The 20,908-nt window shown below is 36.3% G+C and overlaps 2 protein-coding genes across 7 annotated transcripts in view; both read left to right on the top strand.

Moving 5' to 3' along the window:
• The window catches only part of rbfox2 (RNA binding fox-1 homolog 2), a 32,476-nt gene extending 29,473 nt beyond the window's left edge, over positions 1–3,003 (top strand). For all 5 annotated transcript variants that reach the window (XR_010913852.1, XM_067497280.1, XM_067497279.1 and 2 more), the window contains one exon: positions 159–3,003. Coding sequence is in view for 4 of the 5 variants with exons in the window: in XM_067497280.1 (XP_067353381.1) it covers positions 159–203 (45 nt within the window). In the remaining variant the exon portion in view is untranslated. The remainder of the gene's footprint in view (positions 1–158) is intronic.
• Positions 3,004–14,187: 11,184 nt separating this feature from the next.
• On the top strand, positions 14,188–19,188 carry LOC137124394 (endoplasmic reticulum resident protein 27). 2 transcript variants are annotated; one of them, XM_067499291.1, is made up of 8 exons: positions 14,188–14,251; positions 14,336–14,409; positions 15,074–15,159; positions 16,302–16,439; positions 16,554–16,670; positions 17,536–17,661; positions 17,982–18,179; positions 19,089–19,188. In XM_067499291.1, the coding sequence occupies exons 1-8, from the start codon at positions 14,223–14,225 to the stop codon at positions 19,128–19,130; spliced, it is 810 nt and encodes a 269-aa protein (XP_067355392.1). In that variant the 5' UTR covers positions 14,188–14,222; the 3' UTR covers positions 19,131–19,188. The 2 variants fall into 2 exon arrangements, with proteins under 2 accessions (XP_067355392.1, XP_067355393.1); XM_067499292.1 differs by lacking the exon at positions 14,188–14,251 and having other exon boundaries at positions 14,258–14,424.
• The last annotated feature ends 1,720 nt before the right edge of the window (positions 19,189–20,908 follow it).

Genomic DNA, 20,908 nt, shown 5'->3' with positions numbered 1-20,908 from the left:
GGTCTATGGCACTTGGCAGGAAAAATGAAAGAAATTATTTATTTTACACAGGCAACATAACAAAACATTTTGACAAACTTGCTGTCTAATAAATAATGTAATGTTGACTGCAGCAAAATCTTTATTTACTAATAATTTTTTTATTTGTCATTTTACAGGCAACACTGTACAGGGGAGGCTACAGTAGATTTGCCCCTTACTAAGGACACTACATTACCCAGGAGCTCCTCTCTTCCATAAATTACTCAGAAAGAGCTCCCTCTGTTGTTGTGGAGGTGGACTACACCCAGTTTTAAAGTGTGGATTCAACCACAACAAAGATATTTCAGATCCTAACCCAGAGCAGTCCCACCTTTTCTTATATATGCTACTAAAGAAATAGAGGAATGCTGTATTAAAGACTGACGGATGGCCTTTACACTAAAAAGAAGAAAAAAAAAGACTTAAAATGGCCATATTCCAATTGCACGGCTGTATTATATTCCCCCCTTTCTTATTCCCTTGGCACTCAGCAGCACAAGACTTGGGATGGAGCCCAGATGTTCTTCCAAAGGCTCTATATGGACAACTGACATTAAAGCAGCTGTCAACCATTTATGAGAAAGAGCTGAGTCATGTCCAGGAGGTAGGAAGCAGGAAGGTGCATCGAAAGAGAATCCAAAAACATTTTCAATCAGTAGTACAACTCACTAAAATGATAAAACACCCACTGATGGATTTCATGATCTTTAAGGTTGTGGACAGTTACTGAGACTGAACATTGTGGCTCGGAGAGATGATGTGACAGTTTATAATGCTACAGAATTCACGTCCGAAAGCTGAAGGAGGGAGGGTTATTAGAGCTGTTCCTTACCTCAAGTTTTCTTAGTATGTGGAAATGGTAAACCTTTAATCTTAAAATTGTTATGATATGCAAAGAAATTAGTTTAGAGAAAAAAGTTACCAAATTATCATTATTATTATCATTATTAATATTGTAATTATCCTCATTATTCTTATTTTATTTGAATCTGCTACACAGCAGCCACTGCTGTTATGGGACATGTAGAATCAACAGTGAACCAGGTTAAAAATCAGAGCATTTGCATTTATGTATTTAAAAAATTCCATCGTATGACACAGTCTGCTCATGCACAGGACTTCACTATGCTCTCTGTGCCACCATCACTAAACACTACGAACAGTGCAACACTACAATGAAAACATTTTCTCCTCTAGTTGATTTTAGCTTTAGATCCAAACCTTGGGTTTTAAGTATTTGATCTCTTATCATAAAGATATATTATTTGGAATTTCCCCTTATGCTCTGTCTTTTATAGAGCATGTCCACCATTGAATGAGTCTTCCTAAAACACACTTACGTTGGACATTGTGTTGGAGATGCTGCCTATAGCGATTACTGAGCAAGAGAAAAGTCTGTCCACCACTTCATACAAATATTTAAATGCAAAATACCTTACTATTGTGGATATTTCTAAACGGTTGTATTCTAAATTTCCAAGATGCGGCTTTTTTGGGGGGCTTTGTTTTTGTTCCAAAGATTTGTAGAAGCACATTGTTCTGCCGTATGTATAAATATCTTATTATCTTTGTTATTGTTATTATTATATTCCTTGATAATCCTATTGGTGTCTTTATTTACTTCTTTTCATCTTGAGTTTTGTAAGTGTTGTTCCTTCTGCAGTAAGGTGCAAGTTAAATTTGAGTTGGTATTGTTATTGTTGTTGTTTATTATTTTTTGTTTGTTTTGGAGTTAAGTTCACCAAGAGCGTACCCGAGTAGTGACAAACTAAAGGTGTGCATGTAACACTACCGACTTTTTCTGCTACAGTTAAATATTCAGTCCTCGTGTTTTATTTGTTTTTGGTTGAATATAGGATCCACTAGCATGGCATGGCTTATATTTCAAAATATAGAGGAATTGTTTAATTTTTGTGTCCTTATTATGCAGGTGACTGAGATATTTGGAACGAATGAACATAGGCCTAAAGCACTTTGGTTAAAACCAAATGTTTCTTTATTTTTCGGTTTTTCATATGTTGCAATAGATTTTGTTTAATGCAGACCTCTTACATTTCAGTGGTGAAATCTGTCCGCTTGGCCAGTGTGGTCACTGCAGGTTTGTTTAAAGATATCCAGTAACAACAATGTCTGAAAGTTATTTCTCATGTATGCACAAGTTATTATTCTGACCTGGTAAAAAAACAAAAATGTCATTGTCAATGTCAAAATTACACAGAATGGTGTTCAATTGGGCAAATTCTGTTAATCCTTTAATTCAAATCTACTGCTGTGTGTCCAGTTCTCACACTGTGAAGAACTTGCAGGTCAATATTTTTTTTTTTTTTTTTTTTTAAATGTGCTGCTGTTGGACTTTCTCTTCTCAGTTAACATTTCTGTTTTAATATATCTATATTAACATAGACTGTGCTCTGGACAAAATGGGGGTGAAAAAAAGAAAACCTAGCCAAAGATGCTAACTAATAGTCCCTAGCACATCCTGGTTCCAAACTCAAAAAGCGCTACACAAAATACGCAAAGATGGACTTTTTGGAGCCACTGAAGTCATGGACAAACCAGCATGAGCAAGTCTTGTCAAGTAAAAAAAAAAAAAAAATACAAGTTTTGCATGGTTCTTGTGTCTTTCATATTTGGCTCATTAGCAGCCAAGCCCAGTTGCATTTTTAGTCACCACAAAACTCTATGGAAAATGACAGGCTGCTAGCTGTTTGAAGCTAGTTAACACAACAAAGAGCACAGTGCTGTTTGGCAGACGGGCCTGCTGACCAACAAAATGGCTGCCACACAACACAACATGTGACAGCTTCATTTTTGTGTCTTAGGTTTCTTGCCACTGTATTATAGTAAACTATGTGGCCATTATTCATAGTTGCTATGGTTTGTCCTCTCCCTCCATCATGTCTATATCCCTTTTGACTGCCATTATGTTTTTGTTATTGAATGTCCATATAAAATGTTTTCTATAAAAATGTTTTGTTGTGATCAAGCCTCCTGGTTGATTTCTTGTGAAATTTTGTGACTGCTGGTTAATTCAGATCATATGTCCATAGCTTTTAAACCAGGAATGTATTATTTTAATGACTTAGCTGCTTGTTTCCACGACCCTATCACCTGCTTGAACTCTAGATCATTCCTATGTAATGTTTGCATGATTACGCTGTAGATATGGAGAGATATTCATTAGTTTCTTAACAACTGCTTTTCTTTGGTATGAAGAACAAAGGATAATAGGAAAAATAGGTTTGTTGTGAAATTTTAAAAATTGTGCTAAATGAAATGAAAAATGAAAAGTAATGGTGATGATTTTTCAAATAATTAAAAAAAATATTGCACTGCTAGTAAAAGAGGAAAAGTCATCAACAGAGTGAATAAGAAAGAATACGTGAGGGTGTTACTGGGCAAAACCACTGCTGTCAGTGCCAAGATACTTTGTGCCAGGAAGGTTGCCTCCAAATAAAAGTACAAGATTGAATAGCTTTGATGGGACATACATACTCTCCTGTATAGTATGTCCCTTCTGCCCATGCTTGGATGATATAACACCCTCAGGGAAAAAAAAGAGAGAAATCTGTTATTCAACTTCTTAAGATGGACTTACACAAACAGCTTTGTCTATTTTTATGCCTTGGTTTTAAAGATTAGTCTTGGTCAAGTAACAGACTCCACCTTAAGACCAGGGTACCACTAAATTCACCACTAGATTCTATAGTCTGTATTCAAATCACTCAAAAATAAACCCTGATTCCAAGTAATTTCAAAACCTAATGGAAACTCCATTATACTTCTTAATGTAGTTAAAGTATTTTCATTAGCCACAGGTAAAATACACAAAACACGCCAAAGGAAAATAAATACATTTTACAGTTTAAAAAAAAAAGATTTAATTTTCCTTATAGAGATAATTTGTTGGACAACTCATGGACTGAAGCAGGAACGGGCTTTGCATTTACACCAACTCTTGAACAAAAATGGTTGACCTGGTTGCAGAAGAAGCAAACTGGGGCTGGTAGAGGAATGGTGATGCCCAGATTTTTGTTTCGTTCTACATATGACCTAAAGGTGCAGCAACCATAGCATAATGCTAAAGATTCCTTCAATAGGAGGCACCTTGGCTGTGTGGTATCCAGATCGCCGGGGTTTTTGATGGTAGTCAAGAGGTGTTGGAGTAACTGCATAATGTTAGGACTTTGTTACGTGGTCAGGGTTCCGAGTGGGGCCAGTGATCAACTGGACTGTGATTGTGGCTGGATACTGGCTAAGGAGGGCTGTGATTGCTGGAATTAAGCCGTCTGGGTAAAACAGTCCAAGGAAGCTAAGGAAAAATGGTCTGGTATCTAACTCTTTAGCTGGGCCCTAATCCTCAGCTGCGTCCATTTCTGGTCCTCACTTTCAGTCTCGGGTCCAAATGCAGAGGCAAGGTTTAGGATCAACAATTTAAGGTTCATTAATAGCCTACAGCTGACAAAAACTAACTGACTCAAACTTTCACATGAATTTAGGCCACGGGTTTAACCCTCTCAGTCTCTTAATACAGAACAAACAAAAGAGCAGTAAGACTGATGTCATGTGACAATTTGACATTTTTACCACAGGAGCAAAGCTGAACAGATGTGAGTACGAAGTGTTGTCCTGAAGCAAAGATGGAAATGAGATGTGGAGACAAGACAAACCAGCCAGGTGTGAGGGGTAAACACCGCTTAAACAGTAAAAGAACTGCTTACATAAAATGAACTCCAGGTGAAAGTAGGTGAATGAGGTAAAGGTATACATCTCGGTACATAAACCTTCATGATTTCTACTGTTTTGAAGTAACTCAAATTCTTTCAGCCCTCCAAATTCCCTTGAGTACCTGGATTTGTGCACACATTTAACATTTTTCACCGTACTTTACATTTCTTATATCTTTGTAGCATCTCATCATTGGTCTGTTTTGAAGACATTGAGTTTTACAGTGTCTTTACCATAACATTGTTTTATTGTTTGAATACAGTGACAAAATCTGACATAGCTGAAAGTATCTACAAGGAGTGCAATGTGTGGTTAACATGCTGATATGGGCTGTGACCAACAATTAACAAAGTAAGTAATTTTAGTACATAAAAATGTGTCTGTCTAGTTAATTTAAATTTAGATTTGACATTTTTGTATTTTCACTGAAACAATAGCAACAACAGGGACATGCGAACACTAAACAATCGTTTGCTGGATTCGCACTTTTGAAACTGCACACTTACATATTCACTCTTGTTTTTTTTTCTGTTTGATGCAGATTTTATTTACACGCCTGACCAGGGACCGAGGCTGAAAATTAGCTTTTTGCTACATGCTCTATACACACAGCATATATTGCTTAGTATTAACAATGTGTAGTTGTAATATATATGTATAAACTTTGTTTGTTTTTCGTTTCAATAAAATAGTCAATGGTCTCTTACTGACTGTACCAACAGGTGCAGCTCTCTGCAGGTCAGGTCAAAAAAAAATGTCAAAACAGAGTTCAAAAGAAAGATATGTAAAAATAGAAGTTTGCACACATTTTTAGCCAATAAATGTTGGTGATGACTCCTAGTCAAATATCTAAAGTCCAGGTGAAATCATAGCTTAATGGTATTCAAGTAAAAGTTAAGTTTCCATGTTGACATGCCTAACTTGAAATACACCATGTGTATGTCTCTTTATCCCTTCTCTTATTTATTTGAGCCTAAGCCGGTGCAGAAGAGGACAGAGTAAAGTTGGCACATCACAGAATGACAGATTGTAGATCTGAGGGGATTACCAGCAAAGAAGACTTTAAAAAGGGATGGTTGGACAGAGAGGGATATGCTACTAAACTGACTATCTCGCAGACAGGAGGATAATTTCAACAAAAGGTAAGTTTAAATGGCAATTTTCTCAGCTGTTGTAGAGGGAATTAAGGCTTTTTAAAGCTTTGATATCACGTAGGCTGTTGCCTCAGATTCTTCACTGCTAATGCCTTTAAAGAAGAGAAGACAGAATGAGTAAAGTCTTCACAGCTGTTTTTCCTTGAGTATCATGACTGAAATGGGGATGAAAAGAGATCTCAGGTTTTTACCAAGTAGAGTGTTTCTTTGAGCTGGCCCTGTTGGTACTGCTCAGGTCCCAGTCCCTCTTTCTTTATGTTTGACATGTTTTTACTTGATGGATTCAGATAAAGAGTTTTCCTAGTACACTTTTTTATAACCCTTTAAGCATTTATATTTGGTAACTGCTCTGGTTCTTTACAAGCCCGCTGATGGACATCATGACAGACAACATGACAAATTTTGAGAATAATATGTTCAATGTTCGGAGTGATTTTACACGAATGACTTCTGAAGAGATTATTGCTTCATGTAAGTTGCTTATTGCAACAACAAAGAAGTTCAAGTTCAGTTCATAAGACATTAAAGGGCATTAACATTTTTTGTAAAAAAACAAAATGTAGTTTCAGAATTCACAATTTAGGCAAGATTAGGAACAGTTTGCTTTATCTAAGGTACAAAGGAATATATGAATTAATAGTCTGAATAATAAATGCATGAATATGTTTGATAAAATAATTAAAATTATTTTGCTTTTCTCTTAATTTTTGCATTTTTAGTAACTAATCAAAATGGCAGATGTAGCTGCTATTGCTGAGAAGAAGGTACCTCCCAAATTTAAGCAGAGAACCGTGCGCACCTTTAAGAGCAAGGCTCCTAAACCTGGCCAGAAGGGGTGAGATAAATTTAAGTTCACACATATACATAAGGCTTTTCTTTCTATGATATATCCCTGCTATTTGATCATTAAAATGCAGTATTACACTGACTAATTAAAAACCTGTGTGTGCTTCTCTCAGATTGTACTCATCAGAATTTTTGTCCTTTGTTTAGATTTGGAGAAGACATCCCCGGCATGGAGGGTCTTGGCACAGACTTCACAGTGATTTGCCCATGGGAAGCCTTTGGGGACATGGAACTCAGTGACCTGGCTAAATACGGAATTGTTTAATCCATTTTCTTCTATCTTCTCCTCTTTTGCCACTATTGTTCCTCATGTGTCTACTATTATTTCAGCAGGTGACAATCTACTACCTGTGTGTACCAGGGTGGAGCAAACCGTTAATGTTTTAGAGATTTAGAGGAAGAAATCCAGCACTCTCTGCACTTTATTTGCCCCAGGTTGTAAGCAATTGTCAATTGTTTTTTTTCCTCTTTTCTTCACCCCGCCTTCTGCTTTTCTCTCTAATGTCTCTTTTGCCCTCATCTTACCTTTCATAAGAAGTGCTCTCAGAAGCTCAGTTCCTGAGCTTGTATTTTCCACAATATAAAAAAAGAAATGTATTATATATTTTTTATTTAACGGGTTTGATATTCGTTATTTTAATATCCCAGGACAATCCTAGTTTTCTTATAAATGCAACATTTCTACTCAAAGCCAATGTACAAAGCTATAAAAATGTTATATTTATGTTTTATTAGATTCTTCTCTAAAAAATATTGATTTTGTCAGTAGAGATGAACATTTTATAAACACAATAAATGTCAACATTTTCTATACTACATACGGTTTTGTGTATTTGTTCTTATGTGAGGCATACTCCAGGCTCCTTTGCCTGGGGTATTCCCTGAGATTGCCACTGATTAATATTAATAATAAACTGATTATAAATTGGTTTTAACATTTCGCTATAGTATAAGAGACCAAAAAAACACACTTTCTGTGATTGTCTCTTTATCACCTCTACATTTAGGTTTTTCAGGTTTAGGTTTTCAATTGTGCAAAGATATAATTTTGACTGCCATAACCGATTTGTCCTAATTTGTCTTTGGTATAATCTACAAATGCACACTACGTTCACAAAGAAATAATCTAATTATAATAATATCTGGAGAATTTATCTTGTAATTATAACTTTTGATCTTTGATATAATTGTGACTCAATATTTCATAATTATGAGAAAATCTCATCCAAATCTAAAACAGGTATAAACAAGGTGAATACAAGCAACTATATCCTAAATCTGATTAAACCTTAAGGGGCAACTTTGCCAATCTTCAACTTGCTCTCTATGGGTTTAGTTTAGTGTGTAAATGTACATGAATGCTTTTAAACATCCCCCTGACTTCCTTATATTAAAATATTTCTCTCTATAAGATGACACAATCTGAACTAAAGTTATGTCCAAGTGATTTCTTCTGAAAACATTTTTTTCACCTAAAAGTAGAGAGATATTTTAGGGAAGTCAGAGGAAACTTTATTGGCATTACATGAACTGTGTATATAATGTATGCATTAATATAAGATAACTGTGAATAGTTTTCATTGCGATATACTGCATTGACATAGAATATTGTCTATAATATCATGGGTTCAGTGGACTCTTGTTTATATGCCTTTAGTACAATGCAGTGTGTTTTATTTCTTTTTGTAAATCTTTGAGAGGCTCGAGCAAAAATAAATTAATGTTATACTATTAAATAGATCAAGGAAAGTGGGATATTATGCACTGCTAAACTAGTTAAGGGAACAGAATAATTATCTAAAACACACATTTGCAATATAATAGACTGGGAAAATTCCCTCAGTGACCAGCAACAGCTTGGAGCAGCCAGTTGATATGTCAGACTGAGTGTGCAAAAGCATCTTACATATGTCAACAACTGTATAATATTGTAGGGTTATGCTGCTGTGCATACCAATGTAAATTCTCTGTATATCCAGGAATGATCCGCAAAATACACAAACAGTGTATACTGCATATTCCTAAAAACACAGTTCCTAAAGCCAAAGACAGAGAAGTAGCCCTGACAGCTAAAATTGTCTACACAACTAAAATGCAAATGCATTACGATGTGCTCTTCCTCAGTTTCTCTGGTTTTAATAATCCTTCAAACATAAACCAAAAACACCAACAACAGCTAAAAAAGTACTAAAACCTCAGTACAGAACTCATATAAGACGTGTCAGCTACTGACCAAAGGTTTCTTGTTTGTTGTTTTTTGTTCTGACATGAAGCTATGACTTTTGCTTATATGGACACTGGCAGTCCGACCTTACATGGCTGTAATAGGATTGGGACTTATCCAAAAGGGGTAGTGAAGACAAGCAGTATTAGTAAGTGAGTGATCTGTGGGTTTTAATAGCCACAGATCAGTTGAGAGATCTACTACTACGTTGTTGTTTTAAATGTGATCATGGATTAAAAATGCTGCTTGATGTCCACTGTGTATCCACACCTAGGATATTGTGTGTTGATACTCTTGGAAATTACTGCATCTCTTATTGTGGAGCTGCTCTTCTGGTTTATATATAGCGTGAGATCAATGTCTTTTACATTAATTATGTTACCAAATGTTGTAAACATGCATTTTCTGTTTCATTTGCTTTTCTTGACACTGACATACTCAGGTCTAGATGTACTTAATATTCCTACAAGTACTATTTAGCACTAAAGTAAAATTTTGATAATTTGAGCTGCAGCCTATTCCTGACTTACTGTGTTCTTAGAAATAAGCAGTTGCTAAACAGCTTAAAGAACATAAGATTAGTTTCCGTTAGTTGCACAGGGATTGCAGGAAAATGTTCTCTAAAAACATCCCCAAAAGCTCTCATGCTACACTTTGATTCATTTATTCTGACATCCACTTAAATAGAGTCAAATAGACTCCTTTCCCATTGGATCGATGTCTTTATTAAGACCTACTTGTTTAGATGTGTGTCTGTTTAGCTTTTAGTATGTTTAGAAATATTTTTATATTTTTGAGTGCCTAACTGTGTCGTTGATAATTATGTTTAGTTGTTTTAATTGTAATGCACTTTGGGATATCGCTTAAAATGTGATATATAATAAAACACTTACACTTCTAGAAAAATCTCCAACACGTTCTTTGATAAAATTGTGTAGATGTTTGATTTTTTAAAATCACTGTTTCCATGCATCCAGCACATTTTGGTTTTTTGGTAGTGTTTAATAGTTTTAAAAATAAAGGCAACAACAAAAGTGACTAGATAATTATTTAGATTACAACCTATTGATTACATAATTTAGCACTGGTTTTTATCCATGTATTATTCACAGTCCCCCAACACTGATGCATCTATATGAAGGATTTTAAAGTGTCATGTGGTAATTAAGGCATAAGAGTGCTTCCCATTATTTCTGGACCTCTTGACATCATGCAGCCTGTAAGTTGTTCCCAACCATCCATTAAATCCATACTGCAAACACTCCCACAGAGTCGACATACTAACTCTGATCCACATCACACTAACCCTAAACCTCCACCAATTTAATATTTCAAACAAAACACACACACACACACACACACACACACACACACACACACACACACACACACACACACACACACACACACACACACACACACACACACACACACACACACACATACACTAATGACTTTCAGAGGTAGGATTTGGGGATTAAGACCAAAGCCTAAGTGTCAAAGCTGAACAGGGTTAAAGGTTGTGTAATGGTTAATTAAAAAGAATTACAGCTTTAACTTGACTACAGTGTTTAGAGGAGCAATCCATGGATTGACCTGCATCACATTCTAATTTCACCACCAGTAAGGATACTTGTATTGTGCATTTGTTTTCTATGTCATCCAATGGTTTTAATATACCAGGATTATGCTTTGTTATTCTATTAGGTTGTATGGGATTTTTTGAAAACACAAACATAGAATAATGTTTTCACAGTACTTATTGCTTCATGTGTGTCAATGCTCTGGTACTAAGTTTGGAGAATATAGTGTCTATAGTGCTGTATTTGGGAGGCCCATAACATGTCCTCAAATACTGACATATATAATACTGTAAGTATTATATATGCCAGGCATGATTTTATCAATGGACTGAGATCCAGCTGTGAGCTATAACATAACTGTTCATTACAATATAGAGCAGTTTCTCATTGTTATGAGATAAATTAGTCTCTCATTATTGTAGGACATAAATTTATTCTGTTGTTATCATATTACCAGCACTGACGATGAAAATACACACAGTGATACCTACAGATTTAATATAAATATATTATTTATTCACCAAGCAATAATAGAGTTCTTGTTGTTTATGTCTTATCCTGCTAAAGGGGGCTGAAGCCTAAACTACCTGACACTGGGCAAACAGCTTGGTGCACCCTGGAAATCAGGCATCTCTCTATCACAGGGCTATAATCTAAATGCGGTGTTCTAAGGCAGTGTGTGGCTTCCATTTTGTAACTAGTATGCCTGTGCATAATTACTTAACTACTAGCTGTTATATGCTTTTACAATAGATGTTTCATAGAAATTGGCCACTGACAGTCCATTAATGCCTGCTAGCGTTATGATATTAAGACTTTGGGAATCACTACATATGTATTCTGATTGTTAGTAGCTGTGCTATTCTTTTGTGATGATAACAAATTTTCAGTTCAATACAATATTGTTAATGTAATGCCAATTCTCCGCAAAGTCATTTCATGGCACATAATGCTGTACATAATGTGTTAATAAAGACAAGTCTATATTATAATAGACTTTAATAAAGTCAAGACTAGGTATGCAGAGAAAAACCCAACAAATCTCCCTTGAGCAAGGAAAAAAATGCCTTTAATCAAATAAAAGAAACTTCCAGCAGAACCAGGCTCAGGGCGAATGGCCATCTGCCTTGAAAGTGGATAGAAAAAAGAAAAGAAGAAGCAACAACAAAACATTGTGCAGGAGGGCATAGGGCCAGTAAATACACATTGGAAACACTCCGCTCCAAGGCAGGAGATACCTGCAGAAAGGAGCTCAGTGCATCAGGGTGTCCCCCAGCAGTGCATAGCAGCAGAGCTAAGATTTTGGAAGCATTCATGGAAAAAGGCTGTTTGCCATCTAAAGCAATTATATGATTAGGTACCATATTTCTAAGATTTTGTGGACCAAATACAAAAACTTTTGTAATGTCTGAGCCTAATTATACTTTCAACACCTCAACAGTCACCTTGGCTCTTCGATTTCTGTGTGAGATATCGGATGATTTGACTTCTGCTGCTGTGTTTAGTGTAAACATTTTTTTTGTATAAGTAAGTATATGAGCAACTGGGCCTACAATCTGAATGTAACCTGCATCCTTTATGAGCCTGTTCCACACTTAGCACATGTTTAGAAAGAGTTAGACATTACCAATAACATGTTTTTAAAAGGGATTTCTGTCCTACTTTATTCTGTCTTTTCCTTTCAATTTTTTACATATCTCTGCCATGCTTTAGTGTCAGGAATGCTATAAACACAGACTTAAACACTAAACCATAAATGTCAACAGTGTCATAACTTAAAGATGATTAAAGGCTGTTTGTTGCCTTTGAAAATGCAGCTACTAAGATGAAGTTGTAAAGAAGAGAGTAATCAAATCCCCAAAAAGGACATTTATGCAGAAATATAGACAACAACAGTGTAAAATAGAGAACAAAAGCAAAATGAAGCTGCCACAGTGTTTCTTCATTATCCACATCTGCCCTGTGATTAATGTTACACAAGCCATAAGCTTTTATTTTCAGTTAGTTTGATCACTGTCTGTTATGATCCTATAGTGCTTAATTCCTCACTGAATTAAAGTACATTTTGTACAGATATTAATAATGCCCGGACAATAAATCCTAATGACGTTAGAGACCCCCCCCTTTTCCTCTTGCACGACCACGAGGTTGACACCTGCAAAGTATTTCAGTACAGTATTGGTTGCCATTACATTTCACTTGTCACTTTATACATTCCACCTTTCATGAACAGAAAAAATGAAATCTCCATCATTTTCTGTTGTGTTTTTGTTTAGTTTATATTTTTACTTGTGCATCGGTCTTTTTTGTATAATTAATTATGATCTGTATTCACTCATTCACTCATTTGGATGTTTAAATTTAAAAACAGCTGTTTTTTTTCTGTTCCACCCCATAATCTATGGCAGGAATGGTTAGGTTTTGTAAAATATTTTTAGAAATGTGTGAAAAGTTTTTAGATGGTATTGATGCAAAAGAGAAAGAGAAGGGTTCATACAAAAATGGCTCTTTCCTCAAGAGCTGCTTTTTTTTTCTTACTGTTTTTTTTTTTATATTTTGTCTCTGTGGTCTGCTAAACTGTAACTTGCCTGCAACTTTCAGCCGATTCCATTTTAGTGGGAACCACACTGAAAATCACAGCGATACATCAAATTTCCCATATTTCATTCTCTTTCATTTTAGCCTAGTATATTCTGTACTTTTGAGGATAAAGAGCATTTCAGAGGGTTTTTGTTTTTATCAATATGAGATCAACACATTAAATCAAAGTTTCAGCATCAAATCAAATGTATTTATTTATCACTTTTAAAACAACATCCTGTTGACCAAAGTGCTTCACATACACAACATATAGCACAGCACGGCTGTGGTAGCTCCTGTTTGTGGTCTCCCATCTCTAACTGGTTTTCTAAGTGTTTTTCCCCTTTGACTCACAATTTTTCACAATTATTTTATAAAATATTAATAGTAGTTTTATTAGGTATTTCGGAAATGTCATGTTACTTAATACTCATTCTTTAAAAACCAACTTGCCATCAAACAAGCAATATACTGTAAGTATGTATGTAAAAAACTGTAACCTATTTTTCTTTTCTCTTGTAATACCAATTGTGAATAAAATAAATATACAGATTTCAATATTCCTTCAAATAGCAAACTCTAAACATAATTTTCCAGCTGTAAAGGAGAATGTAATTCACTAGGTTTGTGCATGATGATGAGTAAGTTGAAGCTGTGTCCTTCATGTAGTGGATGTACCTAAACGCAGGCCAGTTAATCTTTTCTTCCTCTCTGATCACACATGTCTCATCAATGTCTATTTGGAGGCTGCCTGAAGGTAAACCACTAGTATTAACCAAGCTGCCATTTCAACATTGACACAGGACATTATATTAAAGATATTAAAGTGATGCAACTATTGAGACATGTCAAAACACAATGAAAGTAGTGTGTTGTTTCATAAAATGGTCAACTGGAATAACACTGTTAAAGATCTTTGTAACCTCACCACCAGTCCAGAAAGTCACATATTTACACCTGTTTCCTCTCCGTCTGTGACACGTAGTCCAATGTCCCAGCACTCCAACTTATCAAGAGCACCTGCCTGGTTCCCATGAAACCTCCAATCACATCCAAGGGACGTTGCAGCAGCTACAGTTGGCTGCCATGTGGCGACTGGTCAAGAAAAAGCTGAGGTGACATTACAGAATCAAACAGACAGAATCAAAAAACTATAAAGTCTTCTAATCTTTCCTTTCAATCACCTTCTTCTTTTTCAGTAGAAACAATCGAAACATGCCGATCACTCTGTTTTTTGCCTTCTTGGTGTCTTCTGTCATCGCTACGGACAAAGGTAAACTGATTTTAAGTATGTAAGTATGTTTTGACATCTCAGTTTTAATCTAATATTGTCCTTTCTGCTTTCAATTTGCTTCAAATCTGATCAATCTGATTATATAGAGTACAGGTTTTAGCAGGTTGGTGGATCTATAAACGACAGTGTCTGCCCATATTTCCGATGGTCAGTCCACTGTTGTGTCCCAAACTTTAACTTTAAAATTCATTGCCATGCAAATTTTGCACAGACATTCATGATCCCAGATGAATAATCCCAATAATTTTGGTGATTCTCTGAATGCAGATCATTGGTCAAAACAGAAATATTCAAACAACTGCAGGGTGAAATGCCAAGGCCTTCATTATCCTTAGAATGATTCTTACTGAGTGGGATAAATGTATTTAGATCAGACAGTTTTTATGTAAATGTTCTTTTCAGTATTTTGCACTATACCGTGCTGACTTTGTAGACCCTCTGGCTTCTCCTCCTGCACCACCAGCAGCTTACAGTTCAGCTATTGAAAATATGTAAATGTCAGCACACAAAATAAGGGGTTAAAAGTCAGAATATCAACATTATGATGTAATCAATTAACTAATTAAATTACAGCCTCATGAAGCTGCATGCATGGCTGAAGACACTAACTGGGACTTTTATATGTCTTGTGTCTTTTTTTCAGACAGTGCTCTTCCTACACTGAATGACACCAAAGCTGCTGAGGCCTTCATCAACTCTGCAGACGTGGTGGTCATTGGATTCCTGGAGGTCAGACAAAAAAAATTTAAATAGAGGGATGAAATTTCAACCATGGTCTCAAACACAGTTTAGACATCTTTTAAACGAGCTTGCAGGACACGTTTCATGGCCCGGTTGATTGTGTTAATATTTGTGCAGCAAACAAGACATGGTCAGAAAAATTAGCTAAGAGTGAGTCTGTGAGACTGAGATGCTGAAAAAGATACAGGGTCTGTTTGCACCCTGGTTTTGGTGATGCTGCTGTCATAAGTTATATTTCTTGTGACCAACTCTTTGGCACTGCCGGTTCTGCGAGGCTAGATGGTGGCTGACTGTCCCACAGAGTCAAGCCTTTTGGCCAAACTCTGTGTGCGGGGGAATATGGTAGGCCACTTGACAGAAAGTACATACATATCTGAAGACTTGTGGGATTGGCTTGATTGACTTCCTTGTAAACAAGTGCAAAGGCAGGGAGAAAGTTCATGCACAGAGAGCAAAGCACATGAGGATAGCAAACAGTTGAACCGTGGTGCTGAAGGCAAAAACAGCCCAAAATGTTGGTACAGTGAGTCACTGGGATTGAACTCATATTACAGGCTGCAGAATGATAGAATGGATTGCCAGAGCTCATGCAACACTGTTTCAGAAATAGACATGATTCACCCTCCTTTGAGTCAACCTCATCTCTCCTCTCGGTGTGATATGACTTAGTTTCACCACCTTTCTTTCTGCCACCGGCACAAAAAAAAATTATTTTGTTGTCAATTTCAAAAAATATGACAAGACAATCTGTGGTTTCATCTGTGTACAGTTCCTCTGTTTATGTTTTTACCTCCATTGTGGAGTAAAGAATCAATTTATTGTAATTAAAGTTATTGTAAGATACTTATAAATGGTTAATGAATACATCACAATAAGGTGGAACAGTGGTGCAAGATTTTTTCTGATCTTTTAAGTACTAACACCATATTGTAAAAACACTCAAAATGTATGTTTTTCAGGTAAATGCTTCCTCACTTCCTCAAATTCTAAGTACAGTATACTTAAAGCACTTTGTACAACAGTGCAATGCTAAATAGCAGAAATGGCATTTGCATTACCAAAGCAGTCATATAAGTTCTAAGATCAGATGTGATATAGTTTAACTTTTTTCTTTCACTTTTGTGTTTCAGGGAGAGGACAGTCGTGGCTATAGCGAACTCACTGCAGCTGCAAAGCGAGTGAACTCAGTCCCTGTAGCCATCTGCACTGTGAAAGAGGTGTGGGCTGACTACAGCCTCTCGTCAGGCACCATCACCGTCTTCAGAAAGGTATTCTACACCACAATTTTCATTAGGCATCAATCAATAAATGTAATAAATGTGAGGGAGTCACAGTTTCATGAGTGTGATGATGATGATGATGATGTGTTTCATGTGATCCAGGCAGATAACCACCAGGAGAATCTTGTTGTAGCTGATGCCAAAAAGTTAGAAACTGATGGCATTGTAAATTTTATCCTCATCAATGAGGTCCGGTACATCACAGAATACAATCAAGTGGTAGGTCCAATGCATGTTTTCATCCCTTCATCATAAAAGTGTTTCTATGGAATCATTACTCTGCTTCAACTTTATTTTTATGTATAATCTATCACCCTTTAAAATATTTTCCCCTCTCATACACTGAAAACAAATACACACCAACCACTCCGCTGTCCCTAAAAGTAAAACAATTTCAGCATTTATGACTCATTCTTGCATATACAAGAAGAACAAGTCACACAAGAGTAAGAACACAAGTTTAAGTACAGAGAGAAAAAAGAGACTTACATTAACATTAGCACTGGTGGTTTAATAATGTCATGGAGTACAGGTGTCAGCAAGGCCACTCTGAGCACTCTGCAGCTATACAGCCCATACACAGCAAAATGTGATGCAGAGTTGGTAGAAGTAAATAATCAAGTACGAATGTGAGTATTGGCCTATCAATAGGACTTACAAATACAACTTCAATTACTTTACTCAAGTAAAAGTGCTAAGCTGATTCTTTACATTTTACCCAAAATTTCAAAAGTCCACAAAGAAAACAATGTATTTTGTATTGGCAACACTTGTACAGTACTTAATATGCTGACATGTGGTTAACCTACAGTAATAATGATCAGCATTTATTAGTTCATTATATTTTTATAAAAAACGGATATTATAAAAAATATATGTTTTTATCCTTTTTCTTAAAACCACCAGATAATAATAATGGTGTGGCTGTTTGTTGTCGACTTTATAGTTGTAATTTCAGAATTGCCCATTTCTCATTTCTTCTTGAAAAGCCCTCTGAAAAAGCAGATCATAAGTGGCCGGTGAGAATAATTCCTGTCCAATCTCAGCACACTCTGTTTTTACATGTTGTTTCCTCTCTTCTCAGACGGCAGTGGGCTTGTTCAAATCAGAGGTGAAGTCACACCTCCTGCTCTTTGCCAACAGAGGGAGTAAAGAATATACTGAGCTCAAGGAGCGATTGAGAGCTCTGGCACCTGAGTTTACAGGCAAGGTGAGGACAAGCACCAACACAATTCACCAACTAAACAACTGTTTCAAATTCATTTGTGCATTTCCCAGGTTGGACTTCGTCACACGGATGTACTGTATCTCTCAAATGAGCTACGTCCTCAGATCATTACTTGTATTGATCATTAGAACACTGCGTCCTAATGGTCAACACAACATCTTTGAAACATGTTTGTTTGCGTGTTGTCACTGTGTTTAGAGATCTTCTAACAGAACCTGTGTCTTACAAACTAGTACTAACAGTCCCTTCACACATAATGAAATAAATTAAGCTGTACAAATTAAACCCACTCTGTGTTTCAGTTGCTGTTTGTGCTAATTAATGGAGCAGAAAAGTCCAACTCTCGATCACTCGACTACTTCGGCCTCAAGTCTAAGAACCTCCCACGAGTTGGCATCTATGATGGTGACTCTGACAGGAAGTGGCTGCTTCCTGAGGGAGAGATTTCTACTGACCGAGTACAGGAGTTTTGCCAGTCTTTCCTAAGAGGAGAACTGAAGGTGAGCAGCCATTATGATTTCTCCAAAAATCTGTCTTGACGTCTAAATAGTTTAAAACAAAAAGAGCAGCTAAGTTTTGTGATACACAAAGCAGCATGATTAAGGAAATAAAACAAACATCTATTCAATAAAATGGAAACAGGAACAGGCAGCAAAACCTGGACACACCAGTACAGTAAAACAAAAACACTTTTTTTCCATTGCTATAAAACACAGTATGTGTAAACACTGTAACAGCAACATACTATGAAACACATACAGTAACTAATTAGGTGAAGTTCTTTTTCTTCACAGAAAACATAAATAACTGTGACTACAAATCTGACATTTGAAGGGGATATGTCTTTATACCTTTGTGACTTTTCCCACACTACTTAGAGAGATGAACTGCCGATTGGTCAACTCTCCAGTTGCTCACCGAGCTGAAACCAGACCATCACATTAGACCATTACATAATTAGAGGTAGAAACAGGGAATGAAACAATGGCATATCCTGGGTCTTTGGTACCAGTATGTGTTAGTGTCTGCTTTAGCAAGGATGATGCTACTTAGTGTACATGACCCAAGTTTTCGGTCATCAGTTCTCTTCTCTACTTATTTATGGACTAGTACTAGCATCTGTGATATGAATATGAATAATGCACTTAAATGAAGACTAAATCAACTCTACAAAAGTTTTGGTTATACTGTATATACAACTGGGTAATTAAAATATCTTTAAAAAAACAAGAGACAGAATACATTAAAGCAGAAATGTTCAAATATCCATCCATCCATAGGGTTTATTAATATGAGCTTTCCATTGAGTGAAACTATATATATCTGTTAAACAACAGCAACTGCATCTGTTTGTACACAGTTTCTTGTATTCTGTCTTTCACTTTCACTCATCTTTTTACATTTCTCAGGAGGTGAAGCAGGCTGGAGCTAAAGCCAAAACAGAACTTTAGGATCGGTATAGCAGTGTGAATGTGTTAATAATTGTTACATTAAAAAATAAATGTGAAAGAGGAGTTTTAAGTGATTTCTTTGAAAATAGTGTGGCCATTTGTGGGTTTTTTTCCCTGTAGTGTACTTTTTTCCAGCACTAAGGACACTATGCAAAGAATACATTTACATGTCTCATCATGTGTCTTTACTTATTTACCCGTGTATGTTATGTTTTCCCTTATTACGCCAGTGTAAGCTCGTCTGCATCCTGGTCAGCCGCCACAGGTCAGCTGCCACACCTCGCTGAGATCTAGAGGAATTTGTTAGTTTGTACAATAAGGTTTTCGACAAAACCACAACACACCGACCTCAGAGAGACTGACAGAGAGACTTGGTTTGGAAGATTCAGACACAGGCAATTAAGGGCTAGTGGCAGAAAAGCTATACATTTTTATATGATTCATTCTGTATTGAAAAGTATGTAATAAAGTGAAAAATAGAATTGGAACGCGACAAACTATCATGGAAACACTAACACGGTTGAAAGTAGGGAATCTAATTCAAAGTTTCCTTAACAACATTTGACAAGAGGACATATCCGGCTAAACAATGTGAGTATTTAGCAAACAGGCAATAAAAGCTCTATAAAAGAACAACAGATGGACTCTAGACATCAAGAGTGAAAAAGTCTGGGCTTGTCCCAAAAATATTCTCTCAGGAGAAAAGGGAATTTGAAGTCCCAGACTGGGATCAGTATAATTAGTGGTGTTGAATTGCCAAGCGGATACATCCGGCGGAATAGGGAAAGTCTGGCAGGTGGATGTTTCTCAGAGACCAGATGGAAATATACAGTATGCGTTGCCTGCCATCTGAGTTTGTTTACGACTGCAACACAGGGACAGGCGACAGACAAGGCAGCGTTATATAAAGCACCACTGAGGTCGAAAGGTGACAGACAACTAAAAACGTGTGTTTCAGTTTTACAAGATCGAAGAGCAAATTATAAGTTTTGTGACCCTTTAATAAATAATATCCGCCGCTCTTATATCTGATTTCAAATATTAATGCAGCCATTTCTGTACTTAAGCCAAACAGTCAGATGCTAGTTGTAATGATTAAGATTTAAAAATGGTTAATACACAATCAAGGCTATTTCACCCTTTACTTCCTGTAAAATAAAATCAATGCCCTTCTGTGACTTGATCTGATGTCTAATGGCTTTACTTGGTTCACAATTTATAGTTAACTTTCTATGTTTATCTGTGTGTTTTGAGCAAATGTTAGATAAACAATATATAGGGTTTTTTAGAAAGTTTTGAAAAGGTTACATTTTCAGACTTACAAGGAAATCTGACTGGTTTAGCTCTGGATGCAGAGGTTGATAAACATCTGGGAAAAAGGCAAAAGTGTCCCCGTGTGTTTCCTTTGATTCACTCCCTTACACATAAACTGTGAATTGTTATCGCAGTTTGCGATAACACACAGACAAGGAATCTTCAAAGTAAAGGTTTATCTCTTTGCGGTCACTATAACAGTTTTCACGACCAGTTTCATTTTAGCAGCTACATTCCCATATTACAGTCTGTAGGTGTTAAATATACGAGTGCTAAGTGGTGATGTTGGTGGTGAGAAAATAAGCCTTGGTGCCTTTTCTCATGACATGTGACATGTGAAGTGGTTGCTGAAGCTCCCACTCAAGCTAAACACAGAACTTCTCCAAAACACAATAAGTCCACAGAGGATCTCACAGTCCCATCAGTCTAAACTGAGCATCAACTTGGCTCTTACAGTTCCACAG

This window comes from Channa argus, chromosome 3, assembly GCF_033026475.1.
Source record: "Channa argus isolate prfri chromosome 3, Channa argus male v1.0, whole genome shotgun sequence".
In the NCBI taxonomy this organism is placed as follows: Eukaryota; Metazoa; Chordata; class Actinopteri; order Anabantiformes; family Channidae; genus Channa; species Channa argus.
The sequence above is the reverse complement of the archived record's forward strand: the minus strand, read 5'-3'. Positions and strand labels throughout refer to the sequence as shown.

What these genes read in the sequence shown, in the direction of transcription:
- LOC137124394 (XM_067499291.1), top strand. Translation starts at nt 14,223, where the DNA reads ATGTGGCGACTGGTCAAGAAAAAGCTGAG. An exon ending in CTGGTCAAGAAAAAGCTGAG is followed by an intron (nt 14,252 to 14,335) that starts GTGACATTACAG and finishes CTTCTTTTTCAG; the next exon opens with TAGAAACAATCGAAACATGC. An exon ending in TCCTAAGAGGAGAACTGAAG is followed by an intron (nt 18,180 to 19,088) that starts GTGAGCAGCCAT and finishes TACATTTCTCAG; the next exon opens with GAGGTGAAGCAGGCTGGAGC.